Here is a 15,988-nt window from a genome sequence, read left to right as displayed (position 1 = left end):
ACAAATTCTCTACTGATTAATTTACTAAAGAGGAATCAGCTAAAGGTGTCTTTAGTGGAACTGTAATATAGGGTTACTGCTTCTCATTGAGAAATTGTAATATTATCTAACCCTATTAGAGAATGTATGTATTTTTTTTATGGAAAATGAATTTAAACTGAAAGGATGTTGATTACTATAATTAACAGTCATTGTAATATCTTTTGTTGTAGAATGGCTTTGACTGGTATAAAGCAACAAGCTGCAGACTAGGAAGTGATTGGTCAAAGGACCACCATGTTTTCTGTGAGGATAGTGACTACTGACCACTATCAGGCTACCCCTGTTCCAGACCTTGATGTGCTACATTCTGACTTCAGGGGCTCAGATGTGTTCAAAGTACCAGTCATCCGAGTGTATGGAGCAACGCCTGCAGGTAAGAATTTAGTACATTGTATTTAGTAAAGTTAGTTTAAATGTCCATCTTTGATTCTATTCCATCAGTTTCATCTTTTCATTTGTTGATTTTATTTGTTGTTGGTTGTTTGCTGGGTTTATCACAATCAACAGGCAGGTTATTTTGAGGCAGTCTCCTGTAGTAGCTGGTGGCTATCTCACTGAACAACATACAGGAGGCCCATCATATGGCATCCACAGCGAAATAATGATTACTGTATCTTCCACAAAAATTTCCCCTCCAGAAACCTTAGAAAACATTTCCCATTCAAATCCACTACAGATAATGTAGATGTCTGCTTATTATGTACACTCATGTGTAATATTCAGTTTTGGGAAGAAATCTTTAGAAAAAGAAAGAAAAAAAATCTTAGTGTAGCGTTAATTTTACCACCAAATATAGACACTTAGCTTGATCAAATCACTTGTCTGCTGATCAGGAAACGGAGTTGTTTTTACAGAGTTTACTTGCTAAACAAAACCATAATTACAAGGTCAACACTAATTAAATTTTCACACCTTCACTGCGATTCTGTCATGACTGTTGGGATGACAATGAAAGACGTAAATCATCAAGAGAATAAAGACACCAGAAAAACCTACTGATATAAGATTTTTTTTTAGATGTAATACATTAACGTATTCACAAAGACAACACTCAAGTTGTAATTTATGCTTGGAGAAATATCTTGCATCTTCAACAAGCAATGTTGAAATCTGCAAACTGATCAAAGCTTCTCTTTGTACCTCAGTCATCCTGGATAAGTCTTAAATAGTCTTATATCAGAGGAGGAAAAGTTCAAGAGTAAGAGCTATTTTGTATTGGTTATCTGATTCTACGATATTAAGTGGATTGACGAAACTGACTCGAAAAGGAGGATGATTTGACGTGTTTCTTCAATAACAATGTCACTACATGGTTTAAAATGTCCTAGAAACATTTTTCAACATCTGTAACATAAATGATGTGTAATTTCAAATGATTTACAACTCAATATACATGCATTGTTTTGATCAATCAATTATGGGCAAAGCTACCTGGCTTCATCAGTAGATCTAAAAGATCTCAAGTGTTATTTAAATGCTTATTCAGAAGGGACATATAGACTGATAGACGAATATATGGACCCAAGTATAAGCATGAACTTCGATGCATATACCTTGTTTATGTGTATAGCGCACATCACATTTTTGAAAAAAACAGAATAATGTCATAACAAATGAGCATTACTCATGCATATTTAAGATGAACATCACCCACAAACTGTGCCCCTTCAAAACCCCTACAGTAAGTACTATCTACAAACAGTGCCCCTTCAGAAACCCTACAGATAAGTACCATCTACCAAGAGTGCCCCTTCAGAAACTCTGCAGATAAGTACCATCTACAAACAGTGCCCCTTCAGAAATCTGCAGATTAGTACCATCTAAAAACAGTGCCCCTTCAGAAACCTTCCAGATAAGTACCATAAAAAAACAGTGCCTCTTCAAAAATCCTGCAGATAAGTACCATAAAAAAACAGTGCCCCTTCAAAAACCCTGCAGATAAATATTATCCACATCAAGTACTCTATAAATGATACCCCTCAAAAATTGGTAAACTCATTTGAAAACCCACAAGTACACCCGGAAATAAGTAGCATTCAGGCATCTAGATAAATACCCCTTTCAGATACCATAAGAATGTTATTTACACCTAAAATAAGTGCTCCTACTTATGATCCAGACAATATATTAACTCCAAAAAAGGATTTTCATTAACAAATATTTCAGTGAAGAACAACCTTTAGATTTTCATATAATCCTACCAGTTAGAAAATTTGTGTTTGACATGATCATGACTGTACTGTCACCTGCATCAGACAAAGTGTAGTAGAATCATCTTTTGTGTGTTAAAATGTAAGTTATTCCTACCTTTTAAGTATGAATGGAAACTCACCAAATCAAACTGTTTTCAAAACAATTTTATTATATCTCACATGTTTGGTTTTATGTTATATTTTCATTAGTGTACAAAGGTTTTAGTGTAGCTGGAAGTGCACACTACACAGGTAATTTGTCTGATAAATATAGTCACGATAATGTCTTGTACACATTTCCCTGTGGGTTGTGACATAAAAATCCTTTTCAAGATCTTTAATTCAAAGAATTCAAAAGAAGAAAATGTAAAATTATCTGCAGTGGATTTGAAAGGGAAATTTAGTGAGGAGTACAGGAATGATCTATGTCTTACATATCATTTACCTACATCACGACTTTACTTCATGAATAATAACATGGAAATTTCAGCCTGTTACATATGTTAAGTAGCACAGTGAATGTTAATGAATTAAGTCTACATTTTAACAAGCATGTTATCAGGATATGATGCTTCCTGATACCTGTTGGTCTTCACTACAATGTGTGTAAAATTTGCATACATATCTCATTGACTACGAAGCAGTTTGTTCTGTAACACTTTTAGATGATTATTTTGTCTGTAAATGGTCAGACTGATATATATATTGCCTGAAAAGATGAACTGCACATCCATGCCAATATTGATTTGAATATTTTAAGTAAAGGAATGAAAGCTTGTTCAAACCTATGATCTTTGTGAGATCCTGCTTTGTTCACTTCCACCAATGTATTTAGCTTATTGATTGGTTTGAATTATTGAGTAAAGTTGATAGATTACAAATGTTTTGTATTTGCCAGTAAGCACACATAATTTATGAAATTTTTATGTTAGAACTAGGTTTGAGGGATGACTGTCATTATCTGAAGTTGTCTTGGGCATATTGTATCAGATATATTTGTGTGTACAAAGGATTACTCCCAAGAGATTTCCCTGGAACCACCAATTTTTCAGATTGAGGTGTTAATACAAGTCTTCATGTCGAAAATTATTTTTATTTTAATTTCATTATAAGACTTTGAACATATTGATTTGATATTTGACAACTAAAATATATTACTAGAAAATAATCTGGTCAAAATAAGCATTTAGTTATTGTAGTTGAATATTCCAGAAAATCAAAGCATATAGGTTTCCCACTGAAATTGCAATATATACATATTTCACGTGTTTGACAGAACATCAGTATTTTTCAGGTGTACATATATTGTTGTTCTGTCATTTAAGTCATTTAATATGTGTATGATATTAAATTGGAGACTATAAAATTGTCTGTTTCATCACCAGTGTGGGGAAAAAGATTGCTTTGTATATCTGCAGACACAGGTTGCTACGACACTAAAAGCCAAACCCACAACTACAAACCAGGACACGTTTTAAATCAAATCCATCCCTTATAGATCAAACCTACACCTCAAAACTACACGTTTTAAATCAATCCATTCCTTATAGATCAAACCTACACCTATTAAGTCACACCTACACCTTGAAACTACATGTTTAAAATCAAATCTATTCCTAATAGATCAAACCTACGCCTCGGAACTATACTTTCTGAAAAACCTATTCATATGAGAGCAAACCTACACCAAAGCCAAGCCAATTCTTAATAGATAATAACAGCACCCATCAAGCAAAACCTATTCCTAATAGATCAAACTGCAGACCTGTTTTTAATATATCAAACCTGCACCTAAGCCAGACCTGTTTTTAATATATCAAACCTGCACCTAAGCCAGACCTGTTTTTAATATATCAAACCTGCACCTAAGCCAGACCTGTTTTTAATATATCAAACCTGCACCTAAGCCAGACCTGTTTTTAATATATCAAACCTGCACCTAAGCGAGACCTATTCCTTATAAATCAGACCTATACCTACTAGGTCAAACCTGTTCCTATGGTATCAAAACTACACCTACTAAGTCAAACCTAAAAATTAGATAAATACTACACCTACTAAGTTAAGCCTTTACTTACTATATCAAATCTTCAGCTACCAGATCAAGTTAGACCTACAGCTTCTAAGTCAAACTTATGCCTATACCCCATAGGATATTGTAGCTATAGCAATGATCAATCTACATGTGAGGCCCGAGTCCTGTATTGGTAGAATTTTGATAGGACTCACAGAATTTCAGGAAATACTGGAAAAAATTTAAATTGCAAGCCCCATTCTTTTTAGCAATAAAGTTGAAAAGGACCCATGGAAATAAATTGTAAATTGATCACTGCTATAGGCACAGTGTATATGGTATATGTATATTGTTTTATCAACATGTCATCATAACATTACACATGAAATGAAAATCACCTGCCTTGATTTATTGTTGATGTTTCTTCTTGTGCAGGTCAAAAGACATGTATGCATGTGCATGGTGTGTTTCCGTATCTCTATGTGCCTTATGACGGCACCCAACCCTGGGACAGGTACATGCGACTATTTGCCTCCAGTGTGGATAAAGCTGTCAATGTTGCCCAGGGTCATCCAACTTCAAACATACAACATGTGTATAAAATAACCATGGTGTCTGGAATGTAAGTTCAGTTTTTCTCTTCTATGGATAAACTTCCATTTCATCTTCAGAATATTGAAATGCATTCAGTGTTTTTTTTTTATTGATATTATGTTTTCAAAAATTGTAAAAGGAATCTTAACTGGTAATATTTGTCATTACAATATTTACAAGTCTGCTTGAGTTAAAAGGATCATGGGAGTTAGTTTTATCATTACCTTTTTCTCACTTGATGGTGTATACATTTTATTGACTTGGTATGGGGTTGCGATAATGGAACAAGTCTTATTCAGTATATTAGTCATGTTCAAAAGAATTCATCCTTGTCGATGAGATTTTAATTCTATCATTAGAAATAAATTTAGATAAACAGATAAGTAGATAGATGAATAAACACAAATAAAAAAATACCAAGGACATGTTTATCATAACCATTTTCAGTTTTTATCATTACTATTTCATTGAATTTTGTTTTCAGACCAATGTATGGTTACCATGACAAGGAGCAACAGTTTCTTAAGATTTACCTGTATAATCCAGGTATTGTTAGAAAGTAAGTACAGAAACAGTGATCTGGGTGTTGAAATTTTAGGTATTGTCAGGTTAAATCATTGTAAGGATTTATTTTTACTGTAAAATTGTGATATTTAAATCATTAGACCTGACAATGTCTAAACAGTGATCTGGATGCTGAAATTTTAGGTATTGTCAGGTTAAATCCTTGTAAGGATTTATTTTTACTGTAAAATTGTGATATTTAAATCATTAGACCTGACAATGTGTCCATGTATCTAGCTGTCCATGTATAGTAAATAATGAGATATCTGTTGAACACTTAAGTAGATATTGGAAAAATTTGAAAAAATTTGAAAAAAAAGCTGATGCATGTGAAATCTCATGGGCCATTTCACATATTTTGTTTATATTTACACCATAGTGTGGCAACATCAGCTTCTGAAATTTATTTCATTTCTTGGGGGGGTCAAGGTTAAAGGGTTATATTTACATATGTCCATTTTGAGGATATGAACGCCTTAGCTTTTAATGCATTAAATGAAATTATGGATCATTAAAATTGAAATAGTGAGATTTAACACTTTCTTGGGGAAAATGTTTTCTCATATTTAGGTAACTATTACATTGAAATAGTGTAAAAATAAGTAATGAAGAATATACACTAAATCAGGATAACTATTTCCTCAATATAAAGTCAGTATTACAGCGTTTAGCACCTGCTGAAATACAGTTTATGAAACTCTTAATATATTTAACAAATATGGAGTAATTATTCAGTATATCCTGCATCAAAAGCTATATATATCCAGGTAAACTTGTGTAATGTAAGTCTGCCTTTTGTTACTGCACAGGTATTGAGGCGATGGGTGTAAGATGAATCTATGTGAACTTTCTGAACGAGATACGCTAAGCTGGTTTCTCTTAACAATTGTCCTGTTTGATACTAATATAGGACAGCATAGAAAAAAAAATAAACAGATTGTAGATTAGCTGTTGTGTCTGAAATCAAACTACTGTAGGGAAAATGTGTCATTACAGGCAAGCTTATTTAGATGTACACAAATATGTCTGTGTTTTATTGTATGGTAGAAGAAGTTCGTGTTGATATTATCATACTCTGAAAGAAAAATATATGACCTAAAACTCATTTTACCTGTGTCAGTGGTGAAGGAAGAGATTTGTATTTTAGATAGAATCATAGTGTTATTCTTACACAGTGACATCTTTGACTTCCGTACAAAAAGATAAATCTTAACAGCCTTTCTGATGTCCTGCCCCTGCATACTGCCATGTGTTTTTGATACTCTTAAGCTTTTTTTATACTGTACTTGCTCAACAAGTTTATGGGTAAGAGCAATATAGAAACAGATCTGTTTTATCTTTTGTTCAATTCTCTGATTAACTGTTATGTATTACCTTTCATTGAGCTAATATGATGATGTTTAACTGATGATTGAGCTAGAGGTACTTCAGTGACTTCATTGAATAACAAGTTCTGAAGTTGTATTGTCCATATCAGAGAATTGTAATAAGCTGACAGATACAGCTGAGGATCCTTTACTATATTTCTGCATCCTTAGATTTACTTTTGAAAATTGGAAAGTGCTTCATATATCTAGTTTTGAATGATTCTTTTAAGAACATGGATCTCAGAACTCTGTAAAACATTTAACATGGGTATAGATGCTCAGTTTTAACTAGAATATCCTATTTTTAACTTGTCTGCTTACTAAGAGATATCAGTAACTTAAACCACAGAAAACCGTTCAAGCTTTCAGAACTGTACAGAATATGACAGTTGTAGATACAACATATAATCAACAGATGACTGATAGGGTGATAGTTACCACTAAATCAACTAATCCTACAAGCTTCTCAGAATTTTAACACACTGGGACTAATTCATTTCTTATAAATCTACTAGGGTCTCTTTACATGTGTTACATTATTTGTTTAAAACTAGGTAAGCTCCAGCAGGCACATCCCCCTACATACGTTAAACATTTATCATACATTATGAAAGCTTATATGTTTTGGGTTTACATATAAATGTGGCATATTATATAATATTTGTCTATCAAAAACTAATTATAATTTGCATGCTTTGCAATAGGAATTGTAAGTGTTTTATGGTTTGATTTCAGGGTTGCTGATCTCCTGTTAGGAGGAGCAGTCATGAATCAGGTGTACCAGCCACATGAGTCACATATTCCATACACATTACAGGTATAGTACACAGCTTGTTGTAATGTAACTATGTGCTTAATACCACAAACTGGAGGTGGATGGCTGGAAGATTTTACTATGTTCTTGGAGTCTGTAAAATTACTTGTGACAACAATAATGACCGCTCAACATAAAAATATTTCTTTATTTAATATTGACAAGATTGAAATGAGATAATATTTGCAGCTTATTTTTTTTTATTTCTTTTTATTCAGTTATATATAATTTTTCTGTTGTATAAAAAGGATGAGAGGAAAAAGAGGATTAAATATTCAAACTATCATAAATAATAGATGCCTTTTTACTAATATAGAGGTTGGTGCCAGTGATAAGAAAAAATCAACTGTGATCTTTCATGTACAACAAAGTCTCTTGTTTTCAGATGTTCATTGACTATAACCTGTATGGTATGAATCTAATCAATGTGGCAGCTGTTAAGTTCAGGAGGAGACGGAGGGAAGACGGTAAGTTTTACACTCATTAAATAGGTATACTGAGATCATCAATAGAATAGATGTTTTTACAACACAACCAGTAGAATAGCAATCAGTTGCAATGAGATCGGGATAAGCTGATTCGTCTTTATCAGTATGTTCAGTTTTGATGGAATAGTTGGCACATAGGATTATTCTACACATATATGTTTATAGTGACATCATTTTCAATGATAGTTGTTATGACATCATAAACAATAAGCCGCAGAAGTCCAATTCTGAAAAGACAGGGATGAAAGGGGATGATCAGGTGTTGAACGAAGCATTGCTGAACCAACTACTGTATATTTTTACCATCTTGTTACTTTTTATTTCCCTATAATCTTTATCACCATCACTATTTGCTACTGCAGTGTACATAGAGGTTACATAACGAGTGGTCATTGTATATTGAATTTATTCAAGTCGAGTTAGTAATTTTTCAAAAGTTAGAAAAAACACAAGCTTTAGCGAGTGTTTTTTGCAACTTTTGAAAAATAATTAACTTGAGTTGAATAAATTCAATATACAATGACCATGAGTATGTGTGACCTGTTTCTACAACAATACAAAACATTGGCCGAGGCAATCAAGTTGACATATTTTCTCACAGTCGTTTTGCTTACGTTTTCGCTTGATGCGCAAAAATATGACCAGTAGTGAGTGTTGCTAATTAATATGCGAAAATGACAAGTCAAAAAAATGTATTCAACTATTATAATTTATTACAATAATAACAAAAATGTTATGTTTAGTAACGCTCATAATGAATAGGAATATGTATAAAATGTTCTTTATCACAAATTTTATCTATTTTCTTTGTGGACATAAGTCAAGTTAAGTGAAGCGGCTTTCCTGCCAATCAGTTCATTCACTATCACTGTCACTGTAGATGACGTCGACGTAAACAATCTGCATGTGGCATTAAATCATGTGGTATAAAAGTAGTGTTGGACGGTCAAAGTTCACAGTGTCAGCAAAATAAAATATGCATTTAGAGTTTATACCATGTGTGGTATAAACAAAATGTTGATTATCCAATGCCCTGGGAGTTGAATAACACGGGGTATCGTGGTAGAAAAGGGATCATAGTGTTGCCAGAAAAATGCATACACTACACATGTCAGTACTAGTATGTTTTGGACTTGTCATTTGTCTGACAGTGACACTTTATAGACATTTAAATGTCACACTTTAATATTACACTGATTTTGTTGTAAGAACTTCTATTCTATTGATATTACCAAACTGAAGAAAATGTTCTGAAAGATAGATCATTGTTACTGAAATTTGGGATCTGTATTATGATGCAGTTAGATTTTGACTTTTAACATTGTTATATATTATAAGTGTTCCTGTGAAGGTTAGGAGGATGATTGTCCTTTCTTGTTTACATGTGAATCTTAAACGGTTTTCATTTGACAAGTAATCACCAAGTAGCTACCTAGTATTGTATTACTCAGACATCAAGACATTCTTTTCCATACATTAACCCTAGTCACACTGCATTGCCAACCTTGGATAGCTTCCAGTGCTTAATTGCTAGAGAGAAAAAAAGTTTTCATTTTTTCATTGTTTAGTGTATAACAGAATCAATGTTTTGAACGTCTGAACAGGTTGAAGATAAAACTGAGGAGGGTAGACAGATGTATTGCGATAAAATTTATGGTTGTCTTGTGAATCATTTTCCTACCCAGACACAGGAGGGAAACATTAGAAAGGTCAAAGTCGAATCCCAGGATTCTGTCTCAATTTGGTCTGAAGCATGAATGGTTTGGCTGACTCTTTAGGAACAGAGGGATGGGACCTTATGGGAAAATGGATAATTATGTGTGTTTTGTGTTTTCACATTTAGAATTTCTTTTTCTTTAGTTTTTATGAAGCAATTTCAGGTGAGCAAAGTCAGGTGACCAAGTGAGTGATATGGGCCTGTCTTGACAAGTGTCACAATAGAAAATGATGTATTGCAAAACTTTATTAATACCCAGTATACTTTTTTTGAACATTTTTAGATAATGGTAACATTATGGAGATAGAAAATCAGGGATCAGATGGAAGTAACACTGGAACCCCTAGATCCTTGTCTTTCAACCAAGATGACAACCAGGGCACTGGTATTTGGGATGACACTACTATCTCAAGGTCAGTCATTATATAATTGAAGGTCAAGTTTGAGATACTTAGTAATTATGTAATAAGTAGGTCATTTAGCACTTACATTAGTTTCCAGATCAAGTAATAATGCCATTCTGGATTTTCTTTGGAGTTTAAATATTGACTGCAATTTTTCGTTTACATATGATGTTTATTTTCCATTTTCGTAGTTTTAACAATTCTATCCTTTACATGCAATTATCTTGATGTGGAGATAGTTTCAACTTCTGTACTACTATAAACTGTTTTGTGATATTGGCTTTTATGTATTCCAGTGAGCTGTGTTTAGACATTGTGAGACAGAGTACATGTGAACTTGAGGTGGATGTTGTAGCTGCTGACATTCTCAACAGACTGGAGGTTGATGGTAAGTGATATCTTTCCATTTCATAACAGATTTATGAGTCTTAAATTTTACATTTTATTTAGCTGCTGGCAAACTAAATTAAATTTATGAGAAACATTAAGGTGGAATCAAATTTTAAAAATCCTCTTTTTAACATATGATCAAACATTTTGCAAATATCGCTGAAAATCTTTTTTTTATGACAAACTTTGAGTCATTTTTCTACAGCGACATACCATAAGTATTGCAACAAAGATGGCTGATGTCTAAATCAATGATATCATTTCCATGTAAGAAAAAATGTAATATTGAGTAAAATAAGTACATACCTGAAGAGATCAGATTTTGAAACTTTCTGGATGATAACCTGTCACATTTTTTGGTGGAATGGAGGCACATCAGCTGTCTTAGTTTGGTAAAGACCAGTTTTATATTCTCTGGACAACACTTATAATTTCCATTTTGTTAGTTTTTGTGTCACACTCTTGACATTGTTGGAAAGTTATAAGCAATAACTAGCCACAAATTTAACAGTTCTATGTATTTCACAGCGATGAGCGATACGCCCCCATACAATACAACTCGCCTTTACTAGAATCTTATGTTGGTTTAGACAATAAGGTCACCAAATCTCTTGGGGTTTTCTGCCAATTACAACCTGTGTTTCATCCAAAGTAAGATAATTTCCTGCCATGGTCTTAAATTCCAAAATCTTTCAATTCTACACAACAAAATAAGGCACTGTCTGTTTACCTTGCTGATCATGATTGTCTTCCAAATTTGATGTTTTGAGTATTCTTCCTCAAATAATTTTCTTTGAACAGTATGTTTACTGACATAAGGAGGTGCAACAGTGTTAAAATTCGCAGAAATATCCTGTAATGATAGCTATTCTTGTTAAATATCCTAAATATCTTCCAATCACCTCTGCTGTTAGTCAATCTAGGCCTATCTGTTCCAGGTTTATTTTCCACCCTTCCTGCATGTCAAAATTTGTCTCAGTTGATTATAGACTATGATATATCCAGTTCTCTGACTATTTCACCTTTTTTGACCTATGACCCTTAAGGTATTATTCATTTTGTAATCGTAATTGTCAATTCACTGCAATATATATTCCCCCCCCCCTATAATTCACCATTAAATTAGACCAGGTATCATCTGCTTCTCAAACATCTGGTAGATTCATGTCACAAAACACTCCTTGAAATATAATTTATTCTGGCCAAAAGTTGACCTGAGTTTATGAGAACGCCACCACAAAGGAAAAAACGACAATCATAAGGAAATTATCTACAACTTCATTTGGATTTGTGGCAATACTTAGGACATGTCACTGTATATCAATGGTCTCCATTCTAATGTCACAATGCCATTAGCAAGTGTGTGACACTTTTTCATAATCTCGTCCTGATGTCGGAGTTGGTCATATAATATAGGTTCACATGCAAAAACATGACGTAACACTGAATAACATTAATCATTTTGTAAAGCATTGTGTTAACAGTGAAGGTAGATGGTAAGTGGTATAATGACATGTATATACAATGTGCAAGGTAATTAGAGGATAAATGGTCAAGAGAATGTTTTAGAAAGTTTCAAGGAATAAGGACAATAAATAATGATGATGAATATATCACATGATCATTAATTTTTATTCTACCCTATGCTACACATAAATGTATAAGTAAGCACCAAGCTGTGTAATTCCTTTATAAAGTATTGCTTTTAGTTTATTTATTTGTTTCTGTCTTTATCAGCCAATGTTGGCACCAACCCTGGACTTGCAGCTTTGTGGGAAGACGAGAAGCAGAGGAGAAGGGATAGAGGCGAGTCCTCACAACTGGCTCCCCCTGACTCTCAAGGTTTTTTCATTTGTATATTTCTGAATAAAAAACTTTTGATTAGGAATCTTTCCAAAGTGATACCAAGGATAATGTTTGATTTGTTTTTCAATTTTGAAAGTGTAATTCATTATAACATTATTGTCCATTGTTTCAACTTATTTTTTTAATATTGACAATGTTTGAACTTGACTGACTGCATTTTTACACCTATTCAAATTTCATGTCTGTTTAAGTGTTTCTTAAGCAGTAAGTGCTTCTCTCTCATCACATGATAACCTATTGTCATCATACTTGCTTGTGAATTTTAAACTTTTCTCATAAACATCAGCTTATATTTGTGTCACCTATGCTTTTCAATTAATACTACAGCTCACTGCTAAATGATAATGAAGATAAAAGAATTTAAGACATAACCTTACAAAATGTCCTTGGTCTACATAAATCCTTAGTTAACAAATTGAAATGATGTGAACAGTCTTATATGGTGTCATTGTTTCAGAGCATCAAAATGTTGAAATAACAGTGAGTGATATGGAGCAGAGACAGAGATTCCATGAAATGGTATTGGAACTTCAACCTTATATGTAAGTTGTGGATCTGAATTCACAGCAGGATTTTTATATAACACCATTGTGACATTCGTAAATATGCTGCAGATACTGACATCAGTACCATTGATATTTACACAGCATATTCATTCTATATTATGCAGTTGTTTGATGCCTTCAATTGTTGTGATGAAAAACCTTATCTGTCTTTTCTCGTACTTTATCATGTTTAAGAATTAATGTCACAGGTTTTAAGGGGTCCTGTTTCATTGTTTTCTTGAGGATGAAATGGAAAAAAACTGACTTGAAAATAAAATTTATACAGAATACTTTCAAATAAGTAGGTAATTTATTTTGTGTCCTTCAAGCTTTTGGTAAAACTAGGAAAATTGCAATATGTTGATTGAAACTTCTGATTGATGTGTCTTTTAACTTTGAGAAAAAAATTAAGATAGAAATCTAAGATTTCATTATTTTTTCTGAAAATGACAGTTTTAGCTCACCTGGCTGAAGAGTGAGTGCTGCAGGCCCATTTTGCCTCTTGTTTCTTAGGCAATGGTCTTGCTACTAATGTTTGCAATGTTTGTGTTGTATGTGTGTATATGTTGATAGGGACAGTCAATCTGATACAACATCTGAAGCGTCTCAGGTTGATGACCAATCACAGACTGATTTTAGCCCTACTCCTGCTTCTGAAGTGGACCTACACATGTCACAGATAGATGGTAAGTCACCCCTTATACTTGAAAAATCACAAATGTCATGTGCAAGGTAAGTCACTGCCTTACTGAGAAATGACACCTGTCATGTGCAAGGTAAGTCACTGCCTTACTGAGAAATGACACCTGTCATGTTCAAGGTAAGTCATTACATTACTGAGAAATGACACCTGTCATGTTCAAGGTAAGTCACTCTCATATTGAGAAATGACACCTGTCATGTTCAAGGTAAGTCACTGCCTCACTGAGAAATGATGCCTGTCATGTTCAAGGTAAGTCACTCCCCATACAGTGCTGAGAAATGACACATGCACCTATAGTGGTCAAGATAATTCAGTTACTCAGATACTGAGGAATGACACTTATCATGGTCAAGGTAAGTCACTCTGATACTGAGGAATGACACTTATCATGGTCAAGGTAAGTCACTCTGATACTGAGAAATGACACTTATCATGGTCAAGGTAAGTCACTCTGATACTGAGAAATGACACTTATCATGGTCAAGGTTAGTCATTCTGATACTGAGGAATGACACTTATCATGGTCAAGGTAAGTCACTCTGATACTGAGAAATGACACTTATCATGGTCGAGGTAAGTCACTCTGATACTGAGAAATGACACTTATCATGGTCAAGGTAGTCACTCTGATATTGAGAAATGACATTTATCATGGTAAAGGTATATGTAAGTCACTCTTATACTGATATAGTGTAAGAGAAAAGTTAATATTTAAGGAAATACATTTGTTTCATGATTAATGTGATGTTTAAATTCACTTGATATTCCTGCTCGAGATAAGTAATATGGAGTTATGCATACCTTTATGACCTTCCTTTCTGTTTTAACAGAGAACCTGTCTAGCTCCCAGGACACTGTTGATTTATCTGAGGAGGAGGAGGAGGAAAGCGTTACCCCAGTGATTAGTCTGGAGTCCATCAAAAGAGTTGTGTCCTTCAGTCAAAGCTTTAGTGAGTCACCAGCAGAGAGCATTCCATCATCTCAACCTCAGAGTGAGTACACAAGCTGTAGGTCAACCACAAGGAAAGAAAAAATATAACTCAACATTTCAGAAAGAAATGAAAAAATGCGTCGGCAACAGTAAGACATCTCGATGCAGATTATGTGTTGTTGATATACTATGATTAATAGGCTTTCAACCACTTCAGTTTCTAGTCATCAATGAAGTCCACATGGTTCTGTACACTAGCAATTTAACTGTTGATTTATGGGGAGCAACACATAGGAATCTTTGTGACAGTTGTACATATGTTTGAGATTGGCATTAAATATTAATATGTTTCATGTAAGTTTTGAGCCCTTTAATTTCCATTAATTTCATTTGATATTTTTGTCTATTTTTATCTGGTGAAAATTAAAAGTGAATTGAAAAGGAATCTCAAGGGCTGCCTCCAATGAAAACTGAATTAAAATCATCTCTGCTCTATGTTATGCAGGGTCAAGCCAGGTACTTGCGGAAATGTTGGCGTCTCTTGCAGAGGAGAGTTCCCCAGTATGTTCACAGGTAGCAGCTAGTCAGATAGAGGCTCTAGAGGAAGAAGACAGTGTCCTTCATAACACAACTCAGCAACCTGACAATGAAGCTGAAGAAATGTCTGAGGATGCAGAGACACTCGAGATGTCACAGAGAATGTGGGGTGAAGAGGATGAGCCTGCACAGGGACCAAGGTATTGGACCATGTACAACCATATGATAAAGGATCATTTCTTCCTATATTAGAATCTGTTAACCAGAAAATGTGTTCTTTCCTTTAATATCAATAAATATATTGGTACAAAATGCATACAAATTACTAGTACCTTTCAATGAAATTTATTTATTGACTTTGTCATAAAAAGAATAAAACTAGTAACAGATACAGTATATGCTAAATAAAGAAATGAAGCTGAAACATAATGCTGTAGAATATGTCCTTCCACCCACAGTGGTGTTGGTGAGGAAAACTTCAACTGGACTGGAATGGATGATACTTGGAACGACTCTCAGTTGAAACAAACTGACAAGGATGAGAATGATGAGGAAGTTGAAGAAATGATTCCACAATTTGATGGAGCGGCTGATGAAAGGCCATGTAAGGAATACTTTTGATACTTTTATGTGATGAAGTGATTCACCAAATTTACAAACTGTAAATGTATTAACTTATAAAGAAGGGAACTAGGTTTAACCTCTTGATTGAGTCTTTTAAACAAATTAATTTGAAAAATAAAAATATAGATTTAGCAGCTATACATTAGGTGTTTTGTCCGATTAATTTAAAAGTCAAAAATCTGTATTTGATAAATGA

At 33.7% G+C, this 15,988-nt stretch overlaps 1 protein-coding gene across 1 annotated transcript in view; it reads left to right on the top strand.

The window, feature by feature from the left end:
- Positions 1–276: 276 nt before the first annotated feature.
- The window catches only part of LOC132563202 (uncharacterized), a 46,234-nt gene continuing 30,522 nt past the window's right edge, over positions 277–15,988 (top strand). The window contains exons 1-13 of the mRNA XM_060227954.1: positions 277–415; positions 4,684–4,870; positions 5,327–5,401; positions 7,509–7,590; positions 7,973–8,054; positions 10,076–10,205; positions 10,493–10,584; positions 12,324–12,428; positions 12,910–12,994; positions 13,571–13,683; positions 14,531–14,692; positions 15,137–15,368; positions 15,627–15,772. Of these exons, the coding sequence (XP_060083937.1) occupies positions 277–415; positions 4,684–4,870; positions 5,327–5,401; positions 7,509–7,590; positions 7,973–8,054; positions 10,076–10,205; positions 10,493–10,584; positions 12,324–12,428; positions 12,910–12,994; positions 13,571–13,683; positions 14,531–14,692; positions 15,137–15,368; positions 15,627–15,772 (1,630 nt within the window). The remainder of the gene's footprint in view (positions 416–4,683; positions 4,871–5,326; positions 5,402–7,508; positions 7,591–7,972; positions 8,055–10,075; positions 10,206–10,492; positions 10,585–12,323; positions 12,429–12,909; positions 12,995–13,570; positions 13,684–14,530; positions 14,693–15,136; positions 15,369–15,626; positions 15,773–15,988) is intronic.

The sequence above is a fragment of the Ylistrum balloti genome, unplaced genomic scaffold (genome assembly GCF_031769215.1).
Source record: "Ylistrum balloti isolate Yb309-2 unplaced genomic scaffold, AGI_CSIRO_Ybal_v1 Utg371640, whole genome shotgun sequence".
Lineage (NCBI taxonomy): Eukaryota > Metazoa > Mollusca > Bivalvia > Pectinida > Pectinidae > Ylistrum > Ylistrum balloti.
Note: the sequence above shows the minus strand (reverse complement) of the source record. Positions and strands in the feature narration are given on the sequence as shown.